The sequence below is a fragment of the Vulpes vulpes genome, chromosome 4 (genome assembly GCF_048418805.1).
Source record: "Vulpes vulpes isolate BD-2025 chromosome 4, VulVul3, whole genome shotgun sequence".
Classification (NCBI taxonomy): Eukaryota; Metazoa; Chordata; class Mammalia; order Carnivora; family Canidae; genus Vulpes; species Vulpes vulpes.
The window spans coordinates 107639676-107657621 of NC_132783.1; the positions used below are offsets into that span (position 1 = coordinate 107639676).

The window sequence follows — 17946 nt, forward strand, 5'->3', positions numbered from 1 at the left end:
AGCATGTGCAGAGGGGAGGGGCAGAGCAAGAGGGAGGAGCAGAATCCACACTGAGCAGGAGCTCAACATGGGCCTTCTATCCCAGGACCCCAGGATCATGACCTGGGCCAAGGGCAGATAGATGTTTAACCAACTGAGCCACCCAGATGCCCTATCTCTATTTTATTTTATTTGTTTACAGAAATTAAAGAAATGAAAAGAGTTTGCTAAGACTGTCTTGGGTGGAGCAGGAACCAAGGGGGTGGCAGTGCCTCCTTTCCAATAATCTCCATCAATTTCTACCTAATCTCTTTAAATAAAAATGTAACCAAGTAAAAACATCAAACTTACTAATAAAACCAAGACCCCTCCTGCAACCAGATAGCTGCCCCTAAGTCCTAGACATAGAAATTCTGGAGAGTTGTCCTAATTCATATAGAGAGTAAGATACAGAGCTAAGAACCAAAGCCAGATTTTCCTGGTTCTTAAGTCTATGTACTTATCTATTATGTTATTTAATATTATACTCTCACCCATGAGAAACCTTGAGATAAAAATATTTTAAAGGCACGTAAAGGCAAGCGGTAAGATAATGGTATCCAGTAATTTAAGTAGAAAATCTCCCAAATATTTCTTAACTTTTAAGTTCAGAAAAAAAAGATACCACCTTTGAGTTATCCCTAAAGAAGTCCACTTCCAAAATAGCCAATAAATTAAGTCAGCCTATGAAGGTAGTGGGCTTGGGTGCTGGGAGATAGAATTCATTGTACTTACTATTTTGCAGCTAAAGAGAAGGAGGTACAGACCTCCACACCAAAATTTATCCTTTAGCAATAGTTTCCTTGGAAACAGAGACATTTCCAAGAATAGCAACTAGTGGTCCCAAGGATAACTGACTATTTTTGTTTCCTTATTCTAAAGTAGCAGAACACACATGCAAAAGCCAAAATTGGCGCAAAAATCAGGTAACCTTCCAAAGGCCAAGGGAAATTTCATGTCTCCGCGAGAAAACAGAGTTCTCATATCAGTCATAGAAAATAATTTCTACCTATGACTTTGAAAAAGCTCACTGATAAGAGAAAGAAAAACTAATTTTGTACCATCACATACTATTTTGATCACATGTGCCCACCCTGACGTAGTTTGAAATTTCTTTCATTCTTCTTCTTTTACGAGAGTGGAGTTGATCTTTGTTTTATTCCCAGAGATTACTGCTTTCCTTTTTTCAAAAGCATACCGTAAAGTGTAGAGCACTCGACCGTCATTCCAAATTCTCAGCATCCTGTTAGGGGTGGTTATCCAGTGTGCATCAGCCTTTTTGGAGTTTCTGAAGAAAGTGTCTGGAATCCAGATTTTCCCTACCATGTTGCTATTCAATCGGAGGACTTTAATCGTGCTGTTAAATTTCAGACGTCTGTCATACCATGTTTGGGCAAAAAATATGTCAATTGTATATTCCTGTTTCAAAGAAAAGGTGAAATAGAATATTTTTAACACAGAATTGTATTGTAGAGCATTTGTTTGCATTTATCATTTGTATTCTCACTGCCAATGCAAAGTAAAACTACTTTGGTTTTGAATAATCCAAAAGAAAGTGAAAGCTTTGCTAAGGAGACTCACCCATCTTTTGTAGACAAATTGATATTTTTATGAAAAAATAGACCTGTTTAGATTAATTCTAGTGAAAGATCGTAGCTGTGGTATAATCATTTGAATTCAATGTCTCTAGAGCAGTTTCTCATGTTAATTTGGGCCAGTTTATTCTTTGTTTTGGGGGTGTGTTGTGTACTGTAGAACGCTTAGTAACATTGTTATCCTTTACCCACTAGATGCCAATAGCACCACCACCACCACCCTCAACTCTCTGCATATTGTGACAGCTAAAAATATCTCCAGACATTGCCACATATATCTCTAGGAAAACAATCACCCAAGTTCAGAATCACTGCTAAAGAGTGAAGCAAGCCCATAATACTCAAAACAGTCCTAAACTGGAGCTCTGGAGGTTCAGTTGCCTCATAATAAAATTGAGATCTTTAAGGACCTGTCTCGTTAGATAATGTGAAGATGGAAAAGGGGAATGCCCATAAAGTGGCTTATACAGTGTCTGACAGATAGCAAACACCAAATGCTAAGGTAACCTTAAAAATTTTGTTACTATTATACTTGTCCTTTTCTCTAAACAAGAGTAAATGAACCAATTAAAAAACAATCTTAAAAAAAAAAAACTTTACTACTGTACTAACTGCGTCACAAAGCACATTTGCAAAGTGCTGTGATGAGAAATGACTTTATAAAGGATTACCCTCAAGTATATATCACTCAAATGGCAAGTGATTGACTTTCATCAGAGAAGTAAGTGTGATGTGAATTCAGACCATTAGACCTGGAGTCAGAACACCCAAGTTCCGGTTTGTCATATTTAGATATTATTTAACATTATTTTATAACTTGATTTTAATGATGTCTATAAATGAGAAAGTTAAAGAAAAAATTCAATGTACTCAGAATATGAGAGCTGGGTGATGAGAATTATCCATATTTCCTATTCAATCCCATCAACCCACCACCATTTTGTAATGAAGAATACACACAAACAGGGAGATTATTTATTTCCCCAAATACACAGACTGTCAGGATCAGACTAGAACCTTCTTCCTTTGCCTTATATGCATTGTTCTGTGTTATTTCTTTGTACCTCCTACTGCGACATCTTATTGTAACTAACTACATTTCCACTAGGGTAAGCCATATTACTGCATTCACCACTTAGTTCCATATTTGTCGTCTACAAACAGTAAGAAGGGAACCTATTCTATGAATGTCTTTGTCAACTAATTAGTGATGTGCCAGTAGATTAACTAATTAACTTCTGATATACACTTTGGCAAGAAGAAACACACACACATGCACACAAATAAAAGATTTAAGAGTCACTGAATTAGCATTTCATAAAATGTGGTCCTGGGATAACAGTTCCGGGAATTAGTATTCCTGCAATTAAAAGTTTTATGTTTAAATAAACTATCCATATAGCTTCTTCTTAAATATTTACAATTTGCATTAGAATGCTAAATATACTGAAAAACTGTAGTTATATGGAAGATATGTGTTGGTATTTGTTTAATGGTTAAACAGGCAAACTTATTTGCATTTGACTATGCAGGTAGTGGCATATGTTTTTTTTTAAATTTTATTTATTTATTAAGGATTTTATTTATTCATGAGAAACGGGGTGGGGGGAGGCAGAGACACAGGCAGAGGGAGAAGCAGGCTCCATGCAGGGAGCCCGATGTGGGACTCGATCCCAGGACCCCAAGATCATGCCCTGAGCCAAAGACAGATGCTTAACTGCTGAGCCACCCAGGCATCCCAGCATATGTTTTTAATCACCACTCGTGAGAACACTTAAACTTTCTTATCTCCCTAACTCAACAGAGCGTCTTACTGCTAGGTTGGTAAACACTATTTCAAAATTATAGTATCATTATGTTGTATTTGTTATGTTGTTATGTTTTTTAGCATTTTTTACAAGAATTAACTTATCTATATAGATCACATTTAATTCTCATAACAAATTATAAAAAAGTTATCTTCATATTACAAAAGAGAAAAAAGAATCTGAAAGATTGTCTCTCCCGTACGAATTTTTTTGTTGTCATATTCTTTCCTATTTTTGACACTACATCTCTTGTCTAATATGTTAATAAAATAGACTATTAGAAACTTACCATATTGATAGCATTCACTGGACCGATGCTATTCACATACATGTCTGTGTGAATTAATGTTGGTTTCACTGTAAAGAGAATGACAGAGATATGTGCATGTGGAGAAGCACAACATTTTAATGTTTTAGTCTGTGTTATTCTAGAAATAGATTTATTTTGCTATATTAGAAGTGATTTATTCACAACTAATTTGGTGTCAGTAATTAATTCACTACATTTGAGTAACTATTTGTTTTCCAAAAAAAAATCTCCTTTTAAGCATGTAAATGTAATAACTAAGCAAATTGGAGTTTTGAAATTGATTAGCCTTTAAAATTACATTAAAATGAACAAATAAAATACTGCTCAGATTTTCTTCAACCTTAATTTTACCATTTTTTCTTTAAGCCATGGAGTAAACTTAAGCATGGTAACCTGACTTGACCCATGTAGAAAAAATAACTACTTAGTGATCCAGAAAAAAATATTAGAAACATGAAGTAGAGACATAAACAGCAACAAATATTATTAATTGTTTTTGAAACATTGCCCTCTGTTGATTCCTTTCATGACCACTTTATCCTCATACACCTCAGTCAACACAAAATCAATCTTCTTCAATGACTTACTCAATTGTGTGACTCATCAAATAATATGAGGAAACCATATGGAAATCCAATACACACCTATTCGTCAAAGAGGACTGACAGTAAAAATCATGTAGTATTACATCCATGACCAAATGGACGTGCTCCATTTTCATTTAAAATTTAATGAACAAGGATTCATAATAGCATTCTGGGCTTCAATTCAACAAGTATGTTTTTCTCATCTTTTTCCACTCTCCCTGAAAGTGCCATGCCCTAATTTTCTGTGTTGGATTGAATTTTTCACTAGTCCCTGCCTCTATGCCTCTGCCTTCTCCGCAATAAGGCTACTTCTCGGCCTCTGAACTTCAGGCTTGACATCTGACCTGTGTTGGCTAATACAACATGAACAAGTGAGTGAACTATTTCTAATCCCAAGCATTAACCCTTATATATGAGCCTCTACTTCATCTTACTCTGTTATTTTTTTTTAAGATTTTATTTATTTATTCATGAGAAACAGAGAGAGAGGCAGAGACACAGGCAGAGGGAGAAGCAGGCTCCATGCGGGAAGCCTGACATGGGACTCCATCCCAGGTCTCCAGGATCACGCCCTGGGCTGAAGGTGGCACTAAGCCACTGAGCCACCAGGGCTGCCCTACTCTGTTATTTTCATGAGAAAGATACTCCTAGCTAGTCTGCTGGTTGCAGGAGTACAATGAGAATATTGCTTTCTTAAATGATCAGCCCTAAACTGGCTTAATTTAGATTAGACTGCCCCTACCAAAGTGCTAACTAAATTATTATTATATGCCATCGAGATTTGTGACATTTTATGACACAGCAGTAGGCAACTACTATATCCTTTCTTTACCATTTATTTACTTGTTTGTTTTTGATGTTACTTCATAAAGAAGTGGTCACATTTCTTCTATAGCCTTTGTCTAAGATATCTAGGAGAATTTGAATCTCCAGCTCTCAAGCCTCACTTGAAGATCATCGATCCTCTTTCCTCTTTGCATTTATCAAGGCCCCTCCTACCCCCATGTCTGAATGCTACTTTTACATTCTTTATTTTTACAGCATATAATAATCCTTTAAAAATTTCCACTTATTGAAACACTAGTGTTTTCTTCTAATGTGGTAGGCATCACAAAATACTTTAACACACCTCCTATATCAGGCCGAAGTTTATTGTCGTATCCTTCCAGGAGATTATTTAAGATGACAGTGACATCACCCTCAGGAACTTTAGGAGTCAAGACCCACGTTTTGTTAGAAGCATAATCTTCATAGTCATCATCAGATTTTTGGCTGGTGAGGCTAAGAAAACAAAAATATTGTTCAGGAAACATTGACTATATCCAAGAGGATTTTTTACTCACAGGCCACTGAGGAGAAAGGAGAAATGAAACAGGATTATAGTATGTATTATAATGGATGACAGTGAATTTTTTCACTGAGGCTTCATCAAGCTAATTAAACTGCACAGATGTAGATTCGAATTTATTAAAGTGTACTCCCCTGTTTCCCAGAATGCTCTATCTTCCCATCTATAAGTATACCATGTTTTCCGAGTAATTTTTGCCTTTTCCTCATAGTTGATATTCTTCTTGTCCACCTGCCAAAGCTCAAAAAGGACTTAAGAAAAAACTCTTTTTGTGAAAGTGATGCTTAAAATATCATAATGTAGTCTCAGAATTCAGACACAATGTCTACTTCTTCCTCCCCTAAGAAGTTAACTTGCTTCAACCTATTAATGAAAGTAAGAGACTGATAATTAGATTCACTCCCACAAACCGCCAGACAAGCCTCTCCTCTTTCAATTGAACTACTAAGGAGAACTTAGTCTTGCTGCTTTTTCTTCCCCCAGGCTGTGTGTATGTGTATTTTTTTCCCCTCACTTGCACCGAAAGCAAGGGCGGTTCATTTATCTTGGATTGTTAAGAACCTGGTACTATGAAGAAAAATGTAGTTGTAGACTTTAAGCCACTCTTTATTACAGCAGAAGTTCCTAATCCAGAATCTCATGCTAATAGTTAACGTACTATAATTGTGTAATTGAAATTGCCTACGTTGAGTGATTGAGAAGCTACATAATATCCTGTGATTCCGTTTTCTATGCCCAAACCTGTCAGAAAACTCTTACAAGTAGGGCCAGAAGCTAAGGCTAACTTTGGAAAGATATCAGAATTCCTCTATCTTGCCCCTCCTCCTACCCCAAATTTCAACTTCTCTCCCTCCACACACACACACAAAAGGATCACAGGATTCTATTTTCCAGATCAAGGAGCAATGCAAACCTTGCAACAGCAGCCATTTTCATTTTTATCAGCATGCAGTGAATGTTGGCTACTTCTGTGGTTTATGGTAAGATTGAAAAAAAAATACAAACTTAAAATATAAAATTTCCCATCTTCATTTCAGTTTATTTTCATAAATCTATGATACAGAATGGATCTTGTCAGAAATCAAACTACTGCCACATTACTCTGAAGATATATATATATATAATATTTATTATCTTTCTTCAATCATACTCATTCATCAATTTGCATATATAAAATATATATATGTATATGTGTGTATGTATAGATAAACAGATGACTACATATGGTAGTAGAAAGCTGATTGTGTGATTAATCTGGTTTAAGAATGAGAGTAGGAGACAAAGTTTTAAGAGTAATCACTGGCATGGATCAACTCAGTAAGCAAGTAATCTCTTTCATTTCTTTAAAGCTTTAGAAAGAGGAACCATTATAAAACTGAGCCACACATCTGCATAAAATCTAACATAGCCAGTCTTACATCTTGCACTTCAATTAGCATAATGACTTTAAACAACATTGAAATTTCATAAAGTACCCATACAGTGCATGATAGGATGGACAAAATTTCAAGGAGTTCTCAAAGAGAAAGGCCTTAGAGTCGGCAAAGGCCAGTTCTCTGCTAGGAAAATCCTTCTTGGACCTCAATTCCTCATTTCTCTAGAGCACTGCTAAACACTGCCTAAGAGCTCTTGTCCTATGACCTAAATCTCACTAATTTAAGAAGAAAAAAACAGCTCTCTGACCAAAAGATTTTCAAATCAATTCCAGTAACTCTGAGAAAAGAATGTGGTTGGCCCATTGGATATCATCGTTATGGAATTTTACACCACTTAATTTGTTCATGCAAAAGTGTCTTAAAAAAAAAATCTCTCCCTCTTCCTTTCTGTTTCTCCCCCTATGTGTCTCTGTTGCTCTTTCTCTCTCTACCTCAGACAAATGCACCCTATTAAAGTTTCTTCAAGGGAAGGGAATATATGTTAAATCATTTGGTTCACTCTCTTACAGCAACTCCTCATACTAAGAAGTAAATGATCCAAGCACGCTGGTGCTGTATTATTATTGTTACCATCATCTAGCAGATTAGGAGGAAAAATACATTAGGTGAAAATACAATCTTGCTTAGGAGGAATACTACTTTTCAGAATTGCATCACTAAATCTTTTAGAATCATCACAATTAGAAACCAAAACAATAAACAAATGAATTATTTCATATAAAATTATTTGTGAGAGATTTTGTCATAATTGAGGTCGCCTACTTAGCCAGACAGAGGGAAAAAAAAAAGAGTTGAAGAATTAAAAGAACATACTTTGGAGTTAGAAAGTACTAGGTTTGCTTTCTGGATTCATCATGTCTTACCTCTATCATTTACTATGTTATGACCTGGAGCAAGTTATTTAACCTTGCTAAACCTCTCAAAGTTTTTATCTTTAAAATAGAGTTAACACTAGCATTCATATCATATTTTTATGTAAGGTTAAGATAATGGTTATTAAGTGCTTCACACACTATCTGACACCTAGCCCTGAAAATAGATCCATTATAATTATTGTTATAAAGTGACCACTGCTAGATTTATAACAGCTCCAACCATGTAACTAAAGTGCTGAATCTATAGATGCTGCTTCTAGGTTTATATCTAATATGTGCTGAGAAAAATTAAAAACAGATGTTTTCCAGGAAGAAGAATAATGAACCCCTATACTGTAAATAAATGAAGTTTTTATTCTCCTAGAGTTTTCCCAGCTGAGGTCTAAATTAATGGGGCTGATGCATAATCTGGGATTGTTTCCAGATTTATCTTAAAAAAAGAAAAAAGAAAAAAGAACCTCTCTCATTCAACATTAGCTGTTTCTTTAGAATTCAAACTTTGGAGTCAAGATCTCATTTATAGGTGGGCTCTCTAGGAATAATAATGTCTGATCGTTAGACAAGGCATTTCGTGGCATTGTCAACCCCATAAGAAGGCCTGGGCAGAAACAGATTGATAATGACTCAAAAAAACAGACTTGACAGTTGAGTGTGCTGAGCACAAACATAAAATTGAACTTCTAGGTAAAGGTATCTATCCAAATGTAATAGCCTTTACAAGTAATTATTTCTTATGCCTTTTACTTTAAAAAGTAATCTTATCAAAAGAGAACTAAATATTCACTCTTAATTTTTTTATGATTTTATATTAAATTTAATAATTTATTCATTTAATTTTTACAGTAAATATTTTGTTTTATTTTAATTAACTTATAATTTATTAATTATATTCTAATTATATTTGTATTTTATATTATAATATATTATAATTAAGCAGAATATTAATATTTTACATTGAATATTTAATATAATATCAATATACTCTTAAAAATGTCTTCTTTGAAAACTTTTTTTAAAATGCTAGAAATGGTATGCCTGGGTGGCTCAGCAGTTAAGTGCAACTGCCTTCGGCTCAGGGTGTAATCCTGGAGTTCTGGGATTGAGTCCCATATGGGGCTCCCTCCATGGAGCCTGCTTCTCCCTCTGACTCTCTCTGTCTCTCATGAATAAATAAATAAATAATAAAAATATTTTTAAAAAATGCTAGAAAGCCATCTGATCAGGAATGTTGGACCAGCAGTATGAGCACTGCTAGAATATTGCTAGAAATGCAGGACCTCGGACCCCACTGAGATTCCTGAATCAAAATCTTTAACAAATCTTTAAGCAATCCATAGGCATATTAAAAGCTGAGAATCAGGGACTGCTGGGTGGCTTAGTGGTTGAGTGTCTGCCTTAGCTCAGGGAGGGATCCCAGGATCTGGCTCCCTGCAGGGAGCCTGCCTCTCCCTTTGCCAATGTCTCTGCCTCTCTGTGTCTCTCATGAATAAATAAATAAAATCTTAATAAAATGAAATAAAATTTGAGAATCTCAGTCACAGAGTGTTTAAACCAGTGGGAAGGGTGTGTGTTTGTGTGTGTGTGTCTGTGTGTGTGTGTATACAGTGGGCTCTTAAAACTATATATTCCCAGGTTCCTATTCCTACTTTAGATCTTCTGAGTCACCATGCTGTAAATTAGATTACTTTTATTTTCATGTTTCCAGTTTTATGCATGATTTGAACTTATGCATGATTACCAACATGTAATAAGTTCATGTTTATAATCAGAAACAAAATTGATTTTATTTAGAAAAAAAGTGGCTTAGAAAAACAAAAGAAATATTTGATAGATGTTCAGTAAGAGATTGCTCTCAATTATATAAAAGATTATAAATACTTGAATTTTGGTACATATTTTGTATGTTGGACTCTGACAAGTAATCATGCAGTTTATGGAATTTTAAATTTTAATCTATGTATTTTGGATTCCCACAAATTCAGTAAAGATCTGAGTTTTGTAGGAGGAAAAATCTAGTCACTATCCGAGGGAGTATAACAGCAAACATATAGGTAAGATATAAAAACGTTTGTCTTTTTGGGTATCTTAAAATGCATTGATATTTGGCATCTTAAAGACAGAATTTACATTTTTTTCTTTCTCTGACATAGATAAGTAGTAGAATTTAAAAAATTAATAAAAAATTCAAAAAAATCATTTATTTTCATGTTTAAACTATTTTTAAATAATCAGTATGTCATTCTTTTATAACATTAGTTTCAGTAACATTTTTTTGGTACAAGTTTTAGTTTTATTTTATACATACAATGACTTAAATACAGGGTATTTTATATATCAAAAAAATCTCTCAGGAGATCTGTCAGCAAAATGAAAGTTTTTAAATTTTTTCTATTAAAAATTCCTCTTCATTTGACTTTCTGTTCTGTTAGTATCACCTCTACTGTGAATCTCTACTGCTTATATAACATAAATCTCTATTCTTTCCTTTTTCTACTCTTACAGAGATTCTCTTCTACCCCAGATTCTCATCAGATCACAGAATCCGTTGAGAATCCTCAGTCCAAAAGCATCAGTAACAGAAGAATGTGTTGTTCCTTACATCATGTTGCCCAAGTTTGTTAAATTCCAGAAACTTGGCCAAACTCCAGTATGTTTGCATGTATTGTCCTTCCTGCCTACAGTCTTTTCTTGCCTTCACATCCCAAATCAATAGTTGGCATGGTTTATTCCTTCTTACTTTCTTTTTTTCTCCAGATTTTATTTATTTATTTGACAGAGAGAAAGAAAGGGGGGTGGTGTTTGGCACAAGCAGGGGAGCAGCAGGCAGGAGAGGGAGAAGCAGGCTTCCCACTGAGGGCGGAGGAGCTTATGTGGGGCTTGATCCCAGGACCTCAGAATCATGACCTGAGCCTAAGGCAGATGCTTAACTGACTGAGCCACCCAGGTCCCCTGCCTTCTGACTTTTCAACACAAACTTTACCTTCACATAAATGTTATCCCTTAATAGTTTTATCTAACTTTGTCACCCACCCCACCACCCTTCGTATGCTCTAGCCAGTCCTTGATTGCTTCATAACATTTGTTACAATGTCTAAGTATTGATTTGTTTATTGTCTGCCTCCATTACTAGACTATAAATTCCACAACAGCATGCTTAATTAAGATGTGTGGAAAGAATAAATGTTCTTGCTAATTTGTTTTCCTCAGGTAAATCATCATACCTATGAAAGCTGCTTTTCAATATACACTATGTCTTCGGAATAAATTTAAGGACTTTATATGAAGGGGTGCCTGGGTGGCTCAGCAGCTGAGTGTCTCCTTTGGCTCAGGGTGTGATCCCAGGGTCCCGGGATAGAGTCCCACATCAGGCACCCTGCCTAGAGCCTGCTTCTCCTTCTGTCTGTGTCTCTGCCACTCTCTGTGTGTCTCTCATGAATAAATAAATAAAATCTTTAAAAAATAATAAATACATTTTTAAAAAGGACTTCATATGCATTCTCCCACTTAGTCCTTAAAACGCTGCTATTTCTATAATTATCCCCATTTTGCCAATGAAGAAAAGCAATGATATTTACCAATAGTCGCTACAGTTTACCAAAATCAAAACATTTAACCATTATGCTTTGAAAAAGGCTTTGAAAAAGAAATTGGATCCAAGGAATCTGCTACTGTATATTTATAAAAAAATAAGATCATCCAAAAATAAATGGCTGCTCACACTCATTTTCCTTTAGGACAATAAATTTGTTTATGCCTGAGCTCAATAAAAGTATGGTACCTTTGGCACAAAGTTAATAACATTCCAATTTCATAAGCTTGCTATTGCAGATAATCAATAATTTGATCTCCCCATACTGAGGAATAAAAATAGAGCTCACAATTTAACTTCACACATGTGATAAATCATCTTACACTTCTTCTTGGCTTTGAGAGCAATGCACAACTGCAGGGGCAAGGCATACATATCAACCAGTTCATTTTAAAGATGTCTTCCAGCCACTGCAAAAAGCAGATTTTGGTAGAAAATATCAGAAAGGTGAGTATATGTTCTAAAGGACACAGGGAACCCATAATCTGATCATGGGAAGAAGGGACCCCACTCTGTATTGTCCAGGACTAGGAGCTCTTACAGGACACTGTGATAGTTTGTGAACAAGAACATTAGGGCACCAATTATTCTTTCACACACAGGCCTATGGGATTCTATACATCCCAGTAAGGAACCTCACAGAACCTGTTAGGAAAGATGCTCTCTGCTTATGTATATATGAAAAAAGGGGAGACATTCAGCAAGGATGTAAACCCCAAGTATCAATTTTAATAATGAATTGTCCTGCTTATGAGGACTTCCTTAGCTCCTACCAAGTTCAGTTTTTTAATATTAAGTTAACAGCTATCAGGCAGCCCCAGTGGCCCAGTGGTTTAGCGCCGCCTTCAGGCCAGGGTGTGATCCTGGAGTCCTGGGATTGAGTCCCATGTCGGACTCCCTGCATGGAGCCTGCTTCTCCTTCTGCCTGTGTCTCTGCCTCTCTCTTTCTCTATGTCATGAATAAATAAATAAAATCTTTAAAAAATAAGTTAATAGCTATCGGTAAGTATGTTTATTTGACTGAGTCAAATATTAGACATATATATCCAATGTGTAAATGCAGACTGTTTATTAGAATCATCAATGATCCTTATCAGATTACCGTCTGTGGGATTTTATTACCTAAGATAAGTTTCATTGCAAGTATCAGAACATTTAAACTAAATTGGGAGGCACTGGAATATATAATCATAAAGCCTAAAGAGGATGAACTTCACGGTGCTCTAGATAGCTTCACAACTATGTATTTAAAAACTCAGATTCATTCTACCTCACCCTTCTATCCTCCACAGTGTCAGCTTCAACCCAAAGATGGATTGACTATGCAGTCAAGAGATACTAACAACAACTCCGTATACCTCTATGACTCCTTATTTACATCTAAGAAAACAGAGAGAAACTCTTCCAGAAGTTCTCTCTCAAAAAGAAGAAAAGTCCTCAGAAAGTCTAATCTTGTGCATCATGAGCCAAATACATATGAATTCATACATATGAAACACATATGAAATCTATGGCTAGAGGATGAGATTATGTTAATTATTTTGGTCTAATTATCTATCCTACCATGAGTATCTAAGATGGATTCAGCTTCTCAAAAAGAATGTGGACTTCACAGATACCCAATAAAAATTGGGATAATTAATAAAGTGAGGAGGGGAAATGTGGAAAAGGCAACCACAACACTCATTGGAGTTAAGAGGTACACAGAAAAGAGCCATCAATGTGAAGTCTAGGGTTATCCCTGAAGTCCATTTACCTTGGGTTAGCCATCCTACCAACTTGTGTTGTTTGTTTTAACCATTCTTAAATAAAAAGTGGGAGAATGTGGAGCAACTAGGACTCATTCACTGCTGGAAGGAACATATTTTGGCATTATCTGTTAATGATTATCATCCATGTTCTATATCCCAAAAAGTTCATCTCTAGATTTATTTTATTTTTTTTAATTTTTTTTCTAGATTTATTTTAAAAAGAAACACATGCACGTGTCTACTCTATGACTTGTACAAGAATGTTCATAGTTGCATTATTAGTAATAGATAATCCAAAAACATAATCCAAACAGGTATGAACATAATCTAGAACAATGGATTAATAAAATATAGCATATTCATATAATAAAATATTATACAACAATACAAATTGGCGACCTATTACTAACTTCAGCAAAATAAATCTGAAAAATAAAAATTTGAGCAAAAGGTGCTACACATATGCACACGCTATGCTAATGTTTATATGAAATTTAATAAAAGGCAAAATTCAACCACAGAGCTGAAAGAATAATGGTTTCTTTGGGGGAAGAAAAAGAAGAGGAAAATGAGGAAGGAGGGGAGGGTGTTTTCTAGGGTGCTAGCAACATTTTATTTCCAGTTGTGGTTGGGATTATGTGGATTTTGTGATGACTCATTGAGCCATATTTAGGTCTTTTGTACTTTTCTACATTTTACTTCACAACAACAACAACAAAAAAAAACAAAACATTTCAAAGATCAGGTTTAGGTGTGAGTGTTAAAAGTAGAACATTAGGTTCCTAAGAGCAAGAAATGTTTCTGTCTCCAACAGTGTCATTTTCTGAAAATTCGTCAAGTGCCTGGCAGTTGACAAGACATACAATGAATACTTTCCAAAATACTGGATGAATCAATGAGAGTATGAGTTATTTTTAAAAATTTAATGTTTGTGAAAATTCACCTGGTAAAACTCACTCTTTAAGATATACATATATAACAATTGTAGCTAATATTAAAATGAACTGCCTATATACCTGCCATCACATGATTGTCGTCACTCTCTTCATTAAATGCTATAATTCCTAGCCTATAAAAAACTGAGGTAACACACACTGAAGATATTTTTGAGAGTTAAAAAGGAAACAAAGCCGAGGTAAACCCCAGAAACCAATTCTAACCCCAGAAACCAACTGTCTCTGTTAGTTCGAATAGAAATAAAAATATTGATGCTAAATTGTGATAGGAAAGAAATGTCAGTGTACACTTTGTCATAGAGTAGCAGCTATGGCTTCAAACCTGAATGATCTTTGGATACTGAGACAATTCACCTTACACACTATTTTTAGAAGGAGGTGGGACCATAACTCTGTTGTTCTCATGCAACAATTCTTTTCTTTTTTTTTTTTTTTTTTTTTTTTTGCAACAATTCTTTTCTATGAGGTAGCAGAACTTGGCCACTTCACTTGTATTATTATTGGATTGTGACAACATGGTGATAAAGTAGGCCAAATAATTTGGAGGACTGTTCTCCCTCATTCTAGAAACACACATGGACTTACTTTGCATAGAGTTGCTATGTTCTGACTATGGAAAAATAAGACCAACTTGAACCACAGAAATATGTATGCTATAAGCTAGTGTCAGAGAAAGATGTAATTTATTTTCTGTCAAGAAATATTCCAAGAAGGAAATATTTTGTATTTCTTCCTTTATCTAATGACTATCATTCACTAGGAATACACAATATCCAGCATATACTGAATGTTCAATACATTATAAAGACGAGTCGTTCTTACCCCTGCTGCATGTTATAATTCCATAGAGAGCTTAAAAAAATGCCAGTGCTGAATGCTGACCTCTTCAAATACTGAGTTAAATGAGGTAGGATGGGACCAAGACATTGGTATTCAGCTAATTCTAAGGTACAGTCAGAATTAAGAGCTGGTGCAAGAGAGTATAATAGAGTTCTTGGACTTTCTTTTCCTCGAATAAGTATCACTTTCATGATTGCTCTCAAGCAAGTCAAATATCACTTACTAGTGTTTCATTGTACACTGGGTGTTCAAAATAGCATCATCCTCAAAATTGATGTCTTATTAAAATTATCTCGTATCAGTGATTCCTGGAACTTAGAACACCTGTCTCTGGTAACCAAGACGGTTTTAAGTGTCACATAGGAATAGCATTAAGACATTGAAGCACATAATTTGAAATTTTTTCTCGGTTTAATTTTCTTTCAGCACATTCAATTATATTAAGGACAGTGTCTCCGTTTACTTGTAATTTGTCTTTAACCGCATTCTCCAACTTGCTAACCTACTTTCTAAGGAGAACAACATCAAGCTCAGCACTTCTGGTAGAAAATAATATATAATTAAAATGTGATAACATTGTACTGGTTTCATTGTATTTACTTTGCAGCTGTCTTGTATTATGAAAACTAAAATCTATTTTCCAGATTTTATTACTCTTATTATTAAATGCATTAAATAAAATAATTACTTTAAAAAGACACTGGTTTTGTGAAAAATTTGAAGTAAATAAACGATCAGGTTTCACTTAGATGTGGCAAAAATCATGAAGGTGGCCAGATTTTGGAAACAATGCCTTGTAAATTTAGATTTCTTGGTCCTTCAGTTAATTGAGATTCTTTTGTGCACAGCATAGCTATAGATGGAAAGAAGTAGAAAGTTCAATGCTGATATCAAAACACCTTTCATCTATTTGAGGAAACAAATACCTGAACAGCTAGAAACAAGAAACACTGAACTAACAAGGCAAGGCAATAATAAAAACATTGTCACATGGTAGACCATGACTAATCTCTGTCTGCAGTACATCCAACTTGATGTGAAGGTTATTTCTATCACTGTGCCTCTGCATTTACTATGAAATCTCAGTTTGTATAGTAAGGAGGATAGTTTTCTATAGAACATAAAACATTTTGAAGAACTAATACAACTTTGATCCCTCTTCTAGTAAAATAAAAGGTCACACATACAAGCATGAAAAATTGTTCTCATATTTTCAAGGGCACATGTGTGGATAGGAAAACTTTTGTGTATTTTCTCCCAAAGGTTAAACTGTTCCAGGTTTAGGATAGTTAAAATGTCACTGAAAACCAGTGTACAAAAATGAATGCTGATTCTATTGCATGCAATATCTGCATATATTTAGATGTTTATTCAAATATATTAAAAACTCATTATCTTTGGAGCCTTTCTATGGGAGCAGAAAATGAAATATTTCAATTTTGTTTTAATATTTGAAAGTTTTGGAAAAATAGAGCTAATTTATTCAGGTGCTGATTGAATTTTCACTTTCATGTGGAATTTTACCAACATTTATACATACATCTGAGTGATCATGATTCTGGAAATACTCTCTTGTTTCTTTATTTTCTAAAATTGCACTATAGTCTTTAAGTTCAAGTCAATACAAATTCCAAATCTGTCTCTGTGGTCATGACTACTTCCAGACTACTCCTAATATTTTCATTATTTGGTTTTTCCTGCCTAAAACATTTTCTCAAAATCAAGGTTTTATTAATCACTTTAAAAAGTTAAAGTGGTCTCATCCTTCAGCTTTCTTCCTCCTCAGTTTCCCTACCCCTACTATGTGAATAGCTCATATTTATCTCAATATAATGTCAATTTACATAATTAGGAATTGTAAATTTTCCAAATCACAGAACTGTGTTTATTCATTTGTTTTTATTCACAAGCCATCTTCCATGAACTAAACACTATCTTCAGTACTCTTTGCTTATGAGAGTACGGTAGACATTAAGAAAAAAATTCGATATTGAAAATGAGCATAAATAAGCACTCTATGGATGTATTTTAGAAAGTCCAAAATTACTTCTGTGCTTAGAATCCTGGAAAAATGTAAAAGAAGAAGTAGTAGTAGTAGTCCTAGTGGACTTTGAAGTCATCCTAACTCCATCCCAATTTAAGCACATTTTAAATCATCATGCCATCTCATAGGTAAATTAAAAATTTCGTAGAAAAAAAACAGTCTGTATCATTTATATATTTACAAACTTAGATCATGTATCATGCAATAAGGCTAAAAGTTTTAAGTGATAAGGAATTCATATAATGTAGAGTGCCTTAATGTATTAACAAGGTCACTTAACTGCCTTTTCTAGGAAATGTATTATTACTTTTTTTTTTTTTCAAGAAACTGCAAGTTTAGTGCATAAATTACAAAAAAAGGCTCCCACAGAATCCATGCTTCTTCCTACAAGTTTCATATCAGTATTCTTTCCATTCTTTCCAGTATCCTCAGGTACCTAATCACCACGGTGTCAAAGCAAATTGCATTACTGACTACTATTTCAGTGGTAACACTACTAATGTAAAGATCCTGACTAATTCAATCAAGAGTACAATCTCAGGCCAAAATTAAAAAAAAAAAAAATCTATCTGGAAAAACTTAATATGATCATTTTGTGTAAGCATTCCAGGAAAAAAATATCTAGATAATCAATTTTTAAAAGTTATTATTCCATAAGATATTCAATCTCCAATGCAAATAGGAATGAGATTACTGAGTAGTATGTATGCAGGAGTACCTTTAGCCTTACACAAAATTGCAAGTTTTTCCTCATTTTTATTCCTACTAGCCATGGAGAGTTCCAGTTGT

General features: G+C 34.5%; 1 protein-coding gene across 2 annotated transcripts in view; it reads right to left on the minus strand.

Annotated features, from left to right (window-relative positions):
* GABRG2 (gamma-aminobutyric acid type A receptor subunit gamma2) overlaps window positions 1-17946 on the minus strand; it is a 105503-nt gene that overhangs the window by 71474 nt on the left and 16083 nt on the right. For both annotated transcript variants that reach the window (XM_026007619.2, XM_026007611.2), the window contains exons 2-4: window positions 5448-5599; window positions 3711-3778; window positions 1217-1437 (exon numbers count right to left, since the gene is read on the minus strand). In XM_026007619.2, coding sequence (XP_025863404.1) covers window positions 1217-1437; window positions 3711-3778; window positions 5448-5599 — 441 coding nt within the window. The remainder of the gene's footprint in view (window positions 1-1216; window positions 1438-3710; window positions 3779-5447; window positions 5600-17946) is intronic.